The sequence below is a fragment of the Arachis ipaensis genome, chromosome B4 (genome assembly GCF_059453495.1).
Source record: "Arachis ipaensis isolate K30076 ecotype BB chromosome B4, ASM5945349v1, whole genome shotgun sequence".
In the NCBI taxonomy this organism is placed as follows: Eukaryota; Viridiplantae; Streptophyta; class Magnoliopsida; order Fabales; family Fabaceae; genus Arachis; species Arachis ipaensis.
In genome coordinates, this window is record NC_142439.1 from 35,552,837 (window position 1) to 35,560,734 (window position 7,898).

Sequence of the window (7,898 nt, forward strand, 5' to 3'; positions counted from 1 at the left end):
AAAATAAGTATTAATCTCAAACCTTTTCCCTCCAGAAATTGTTCAGCGAATCCTCTCCATAATCCCAGGAGAAGTTGAAGACAAAATTCAATGGGTAATGAATAGAGCAAAAACACATGATGTTGTATCAGGGTACAGGATTGCTTACCAATTTTATCATACCTCCATTGAATTTTGTTCGAACTCCATGCAACAGAGGCCAGTTTGGAGCCATTTATGGAAGCTGAAAATCTCTCACAATATTTTGCTCTTTGTGTGAAAAATCCCCCATGGTAAGCTTCATGTTCTTTTTCTCATTCACCAGCGGTTCCCATCCACTCCAGCAACTTGTCCAATCTGCAAGTCAGCTCCAAAATCACTTATGCACTGTCTATTTTTATGTGGAGACACTAATCTAGTGTGGAAGAAGAGTCCTTTGACTTACCTCATTCCAGACCATAGATGTTGCTTGTTCTTCGATTGGTGGAGGGATTCGGTGTTACAAACTGAACTTTAACGGACAAGTCCTCAAAGAGCTCGACTGGTTTTGATTATAGCTTGGAATATTTGGAAGGAGAGGTGTCGGCGAGTCTTTGAGTATGTACAGAAGCCTCCGTAAAAAAGTGCTAGCAATATCGTCTAAGTTGAACCAGTAACTATCTATTTTGCCTTATGTATAGTATTTTAAGATTTATTTCTTATTTATTTTTTTATATTATTTTTTTTTACAATTTTATCTGTTTGTAAATATTTAAAAAAAATTTTCTATTTTTTTTATTTTTGAATATTATATTTATTTTTTATTGAATAAAATACCTGTATTATCTTTGAAAAAAAAAATAGGAAAGTATTTATCATCTTAATTTATAATAAAAACTAGGAGCTAAAAAGTGTACTTTCTTAAAAGTACTTTAGAAAAAGGCAATTGAATAGGGGCTAAAAAATTTGTAAATTCTTTTCATAAAAGAATGAAAATTTATAAGGAGGAGGTCTTTTCCGTTTCGTTTGAGGTCCAAAGCCGAAACGGTTGAGGATCTTTGTTTCAGTGTTGAGTGAGCTGAGAAGTGAAGTTAGTAATGGAGAGCAGCGAGGAAGAAGATGATTTCCCTTCCATTGAGAGCATCATCCCCCAATCCAAGGTCGATTCTCTTTATCAGTCTCACACCGAAAAGGTACCTTCCATTCCTTCATTCTCTCTCTCTCTCTCTCTCTCTCTCTCTCTCTCTCTCTCTCTCTCCTCTTTTCAATTTCACTGAACGAACCCTTTCTATGCTCTAATTCTTGTGTTTGGATGATATGACCAGGGGATTCGAAAACTTTGCTGTGAGCTCTTAGATTTGAAGGATGCTGTGGAGAACTTATGTGGCAATATGCACTCCAAGTTCTTGGCTTTCTTAAGGTAAACATAAAAATAATATCTATTCTTCATTCCTAATCCATTAATCTGGTAATATTTATGTGCTATCAAATTCCAAGAAATTGACCAGTAAGGATTGCCAGTTTTTCTATATATTTATGTGTGTGTGTGTGTAGTGCTTTAATTGAGTAGCAACATGCATACTTTATGGGGTATAAGACATTTTTCCCTTTGTTATTGATTTTTTAGGATATCTGAGGAGGCTGTAGAAGTGAAGCATGAATTGATTGAGCTGCAAAAGCATATCTCAGCTCAAGGTATACTTGTACAGGACTTAATGACAGGTGTCTGCCGTGAATTGGAAGAGTGGAATAAGTCAAGCCCTGATCCTGCTGAAATTCAATCTGAACCTGAAATATCTGAAATTATTAAGCCGTTACCATGCGAGGGAACTGACCGGAAAACAACATTCTTAGAAAACCTTGATGTTCTTCTGGCCGAGCATAAGTTTGAAGAAGCGTTGGATGCGTTAGATGCCGAAGAAAGAAATTCTGCAGATCTGAAAGGCTCAGGGAATAGCTCACTGGATGAAATTTCCTCGTGCAAGTCTGATTTATTGGAAAGAAAGGCAATGCTTGAAGAACAGCTTATTGGAATCACTGAACAACCTTCAGTTAGTTTCCCTGAGCTGAAGAAGGCCTTAAATGGTTTAATAAAACTTGGAAAAGGTCCTACTGCACATCAACAACTGCTGAATTTTTTTGGGGCTCACCTCCAAAAGAGAATCGAAGCTTTGCTTCCGTCAAGTTCTCTGTGTCCTGCAACATTTCCTTCTACATTATCTAAGGTTGTATTTTCTGTAGTTTCCCTGGCAACAAAGGAATCTGCTTTGATTTTTGGAGATAATCCTGTTTATACCAACAGAATTGTTCAGTGGGCAGAGTGGGAAATTGAATATTTTGTACGATTGGTGAAAGAGAATGCACCATCTGCGGATACTGTTTATGCCTTACGTGCTGTTAGCATATGTATACAGGCTAGTCTAAACTACTGCTCAATCTTGGAGTCACTAGGATTGAAAATGTCTAAATTGCTGTTGGTACTACTTCGTCCTTCTTTTGAAGAAGTTTTAGAATCAAACTTTAGACGCGCTAGAAGACTAGTTCTTGACATGGCTGAATCTACGGAATGCTTCCCATTGTCGCCACAATTTGCATCTTCACTTTCTGCTATAGCAACATCATCTAGTAGCATGCTTGTTGAGAGTGGAATGCGTTTTATGCGCATTGTTGAAGTAAGTACACTTAACGACATGATATATCTATTAGTAAATGGAAAATTATTAATATATGGCCTATGCTTTCTCTTTTACATGGCGGAATCATTTAACGGTTGTAGGATGGATAAGAAAAAATTAAAGTTGTTATGAATAGCCTTTGCTTTAGTTTCCCCATTTTTCCTTTTCCATTTCCCCATCCTATGTCTCTGACTGGAAACAATTATGCTGTTATTTAGCGGCATAGGCATTTGATATCCCAAGTCTTCAAAACTTGCAACGAAAAATGAAGGTTTTACAAGTGCATGTCATGCAACATATGTGAATAGTTTTGTAGCTATCTTGGCATGTTGACTTTTATGTGCCTTCCTGCATCCATGAGTAGTTGAGTACTACATAAATTCCCTCCCCTAAGTTCATTTGCTTGAATTTGCTTCGTTCTGCTGTAACATAAATGGTGTACTTATGGTGCAATTTACAGGAGATATTGGAACAGCTAACACCAATGGCTAGTTTGCACTTTGGAGCAAATGTACTTAGCAGAATTTTACAACTATTTGATAAATACATGGATGCTCTTATCAAAGCTTTGCCTGGTCCATCTGACGATGACAATCTTCCTGAGCTGAAAGAGGCTGTGCCTTTCAGAGCTGAGACAGACTCTGAACAACTTGCAATATTAGGGGTAGCGTTTATCATATTGGATGAACTGTTACCAAATGCTGTATTGTCAACATGGATGCGGAAAAGTGATAGTAAGGAATCAAACAGTGAACCTTCAGAGAATGTCGTGCTCAACACAAATACTAGTGTGGAATTAAAGGAGTGGAAGAAACATCTTCAGCATTCTTTTGACAAGCTTCGAGATCACTTCTGTCGACAATACGTTTTGACTTTCATCTATTCAAGAGAGGGAAAAACACGGTTGAATGCACATATTTACTTGAGTGATAACAGAGATGATCTTTACGATTCTGGCCCATTGCCTTCACTTCCATTTCAGGTCATTATCCTATTCTTCTGTTTCTGCTGCTGAACTTGTCTTGTGTTTTCTAGTTTCTTTTTCTTATCTGCTGTGTGGATAATACCTCTTTGCTTCCATCTTTCCCTTATGGCAATATTAACTACAGATACTTGATTGCATGAGTTCCAGAATGTATCTGTAGCCATTATTAATTGATTTATTTCTTTCATTCTGATATTTATTTAATTTCAGAAGTGTGTGCATGCATCAGTCATCTGTCTCTATATGTATTATATGTAATATAATTCTTGTGTTGTTTTACAGTACTGATGTGTAGTTATATTTGCAGGCATTGTTTGCAAAGCTGCAGCAATTAGCAACTGTGGCTGGAGATGTATTGCTTGGGAAAGAGAAAATACAGAAAATTTTGCTTGCTAGGTTGACCGAGACTGTTGTTATGTGGTTGTCTGATGAGCAAGAGTTCTGGGGTGTATTAGAAGATAATTCAGCTCCCTTGCAACCACTTGGTTTGCAGCAGGTACTTATTTACATGCATAATGTGCTAATAATTTCATGTTATCTCATGTTACAGGAAATATGAATACTGTAGTGTCAAAATGCTGTCGGAGATTTAATATGGTGTTTTAGATGATAAAATGCATTTTTCAACATTGAAAAACCGATATGAGTTACTGAAAAGTCATGACTCCCAATTGATCACTGTAAGTAGGTCTTAGTTTTATGGTTATCATCAGATTTTGTTACAAATAGCATTACATTTTCCATAAGTGATTGTTGTGGTTATCAATGTCTTTGATTTCATCTGAAATGCTTATTTCAGTTGTAATTGAAAGGGTTAAGTACGATTTTGGTCCCTAAGGTATAGGCTGAAAATTTTTGTCTCCAACCTTTTTTTGCATACAAAATCGTTTCTAAGGTTTAAAACCAAGTTTTAAAATCGTTCTTTTTACTTAAATATTAAAATTTTGGACCAAGTTACTCATAATAAAAAAAATTATAAAATAAAAAAAAAAAGAAAAAAGAAGAGAAAGAGAGTGTTTCTGCTCCTGCGAAGGGGGAAGGAAAGAAGAAGAAGGGGGAAGGGAAGAAGAAAAAGCTGTCCACGATCCGCCTCTACCTCCGCTTCCGTCGCCACTTCCATACAGTTTTGGTCCCTAAAGAAAGGATGATTTTAAAACCAAGTTAAATCTTAGGGACGATTTTGTATGCAAAAAAAGGTTTGGGACGAAAAAATTTTCGGCGTATACCTTAGGGACCAAAATCGTACTTAACGCTAATTGAAACTATGAACAACTCCATTTCATTTGTCTTGTCTGTAGTATATGATATAAGCCTACTCTCTATAATAAAGAATATGTAATATTTGGCTCTAGTTCCCATTTGAGAGTAGTGGCGAATATTATTTTTGGAAAAATTTTATGGGTAGGCTACTTTGTTTGCCCTCCTCTTAGCCTTAGGTTGCTTTTGTGGCAGTTAATTCTTGATATGCACTTTACTGTTGAAATTGCCCGCTTCGCCGGATATCCATCTCGACATGTCCATCAGATAGCTTCAGCTATTATGACTCGTGCCATCACAACCTTCTCAGCTCGGGGTATTCAGCCACAAAGGTATTCATCTCTCTGGCTATCATTTTTATATTGTTCATTTCCTTAGATTCTGATATCAACAGTTTGTCATTTACCAGAAGTGCTCTTCCTGAGGATGAATGGTTTGTCGAAACTGCAAAGTCCGCAATAAACAAGCTCTTGCTTGGGGTATCGGAATCAGAGGCGTCTGATATTGATGATGAAGATCACATCATTGTTCATGAAGTTGTCTCAGATTCAGATACTGTTTCGTCGCTTTCTACAATGGAATCTACAGAGTCTTTTGCTTCTGCTTCTGCTAGCATGGCAGAACTTGACAGCCCCTCTAACTTGTCAGATCAAGATAACTGAATTTTTCAGGTAGGCATGAAATTTTGAGAAACATGTACTTGGCCCTACTTATCCATTTGCAGTTTCAAAATTGTAGCTTATGGTGTTAACCGGTAGAAACCATCAATTGTGTTGTAAGAGAGTTAGGCATGCTCAAAAACCTGCATCACTAACTATATCTATCTGTATATTTTTGAAAAGGTGAATTGGGTTGTGGGAGTAAGGGAGGTACTCCACTATTTTCTTAGAAATATCTCCAATTATCCATCACAAACACAGGTTTAAAGCAACCCGACCATAGTATTAGTGACAGATAAGAAGAGGAAGATATAGTTATAATAATTTTCATTTGCAAGTACTAGTATGTGCGTATAAAGATACATAGCTTACATGCTTTCATATCAAAGATTTACCTTCATTAAATTTTCATACACCCACCCCACCTTTCATTAAATTTCAAAGATCATTTATTTCTTCAATTTCTAGAGGCTCAGTCTCATTATCTTCCAAAGACCTGCCCATAGTTTCTTTGGTGAAAAAAGTGGTGATAACCACACCAACTATGCACACTCCTCCAAGTATGCACAATGATGGAGTCATTCCAATTCCTACAGGAAACCCCTCTCGATCTTCATTCTTGCCATGAGACGCCCATAGAAACCCTACCGATCCGATGATCGCACCAATCTTGCCAGCTGCCCCAGAAATACCGTTACACGTTGACCTAAACCTGGCCGGAAAAAGCTCCGCTGGGACTATAAATGTCGTGGTGTTGGGTCCAAAATTAGTGAAGAAGAAAGCAACACAATACAGGACCAAGAAAACATATTTGTTCCTTTCTTTGGTCCAGAATGAATCATAGTTAATCCCTATGGCGAAAAATGCCAATGCCATGAAGAAGAAACCCATCATTTGGATCTTAACTCTTCCGATACGGTCAATGAAATACACCGAGAAGAAGTAGCCGGGGATGGTGGAACATGCACTAATTATTGCTTGGAGCTTAGCAATATCAATGGCTTCTTGATACACATCTACCTTATCTGTGTTTTTGAATTTGTATATTTTAGATTGGAATAGAATGCTGCTGTAGAAAACAGTGTCCACCAGAAACCAATTAAAGGTGCAAGCAAAGAGATCAGAACCATGTCTACGAAAGAATTCTTTAGAAAACAGAGCGTAATTAGAGCGTGGAGGTAAGTTTTCTTCAACAATCTGAGCGAGTGAGATATCCATCACTTTCTCCATGTCATTTGCTGCTTGCATCACGTTTTGTTCCACTAGCGCTGTGTACCTGATGATCACATTCTACTTTAGAATTTTATACTTGAGTCAAATCTACTATTGTGTAAAGGAGAGAGTTGGTAAAGTGATAAATAAGTGGTTAATTACTCTTATATTAAAATAGTGGGACTCATATATAAAGAAAGTTACAAATTCAATAGTAATTAACCATTCGTTTTATTGTGGGTTTCTTTGGTGTAATTCATGGGTCGCATAGGATTCCTTTTCAATTTTGGAGCAAAATTTATTTAAAAGAAGAGTAAACCAATAAAAAATTAAAAATGCATTCGAATTATTCTGCTATTAACAAAAATGTTCCTAAATTTTGTTATTGACAAAACTATCATCAAATTATTTAAAAACGTGATAAAAATACACATCCACGAACTAAAATGTTTTATGTTAACGAAAAAAGAATGATGTGACAAACATAGCTTCTTATGTAAAAAGTGAGATTTTGAAATTGGCAAGTGAATTACGTTATGCGTTCAACTCAAGCTTTCATGCGTTCAATGTGGCTGAAACAGAGGCTCAACGATCTCAAATCTTGGGCATGCGTTCAACTCACTCTCCATGCGTTGAACGCATCTCTTGGGGCCAATCTCTAGGGCCTCTTAAGTCCTTCACTATCAAACAGAGAACTCAAGAGAATTCTAGAGAAGACTATGGGAGTTTCAAGAAAAGATTGGGCCAGGAAATTGGAGGATGCTCTTTGGGTATATAGAACTGCGTTCAAGACCCCAATTGACATGTCTCCTTATCAACTTGTTTATGACAATGCTTTCCACTTACCAATGGAGATGGAACACAGGGCTTATTGGACAACTAAGTTTCTCAACTTTAATGCCAAAGTTGTGGGCGAGAAGAGGTTGCTTCAACTCAATGAACTTGATGAGTTTAGAGTTGAGGCTTATAAAAATGCCAAGCTATACAAGGAGAAGACAAAAATATAGCATGATAAGAAGATTTCAACAAGAACCTTTGAGCCTGGACAAAATGTGCTTCTATTCAACTCAAAGGCTCTTTCCTGGAAAATTGAAATCAAGATGGTCTGGACCCTTCACTATCACCAAGGTGTCTCCTTACGCCCATATTAAA

General features: G+C 36.9%; 1 protein-coding gene and 1 pseudogene across 1 annotated transcript; one reads left to right on the plus strand and one right to left on the minus strand.

The window, feature by feature from the left end:
• The first annotated feature begins 902 nt into the window (after window positions 1-902).
• On the plus strand, window positions 903-5,767 carry LOC107639239 (LOW protein: exocyst complex component-like protein). The gene is made up of 7 exons (XM_016342718.3): window positions 903-1,151; window positions 1,284-1,378; window positions 1,586-2,630; window positions 3,094-3,615; window positions 3,926-4,114; window positions 5,071-5,207; window positions 5,285-5,767. The coding sequence occupies exons 1-7, from the start codon at window positions 1,056-1,058 to the stop codon at window positions 5,535-5,537; spliced, it is 2,337 nt and encodes a 778-aa protein (XP_016198204.3). The 5' UTR covers window positions 903-1,055; the 3' UTR covers window positions 5,538-5,767.
• Window positions 5,768-5,972: 205 nt separating this feature from the next.
• LOC148567172 (putative inorganic phosphate transporter 1-9 pseudogene) lies at window positions 5,973-6,782 on the minus strand (annotated as a pseudogene).
• Between the last annotated feature and the right edge of the window lie 1,116 nt (window positions 6,783-7,898).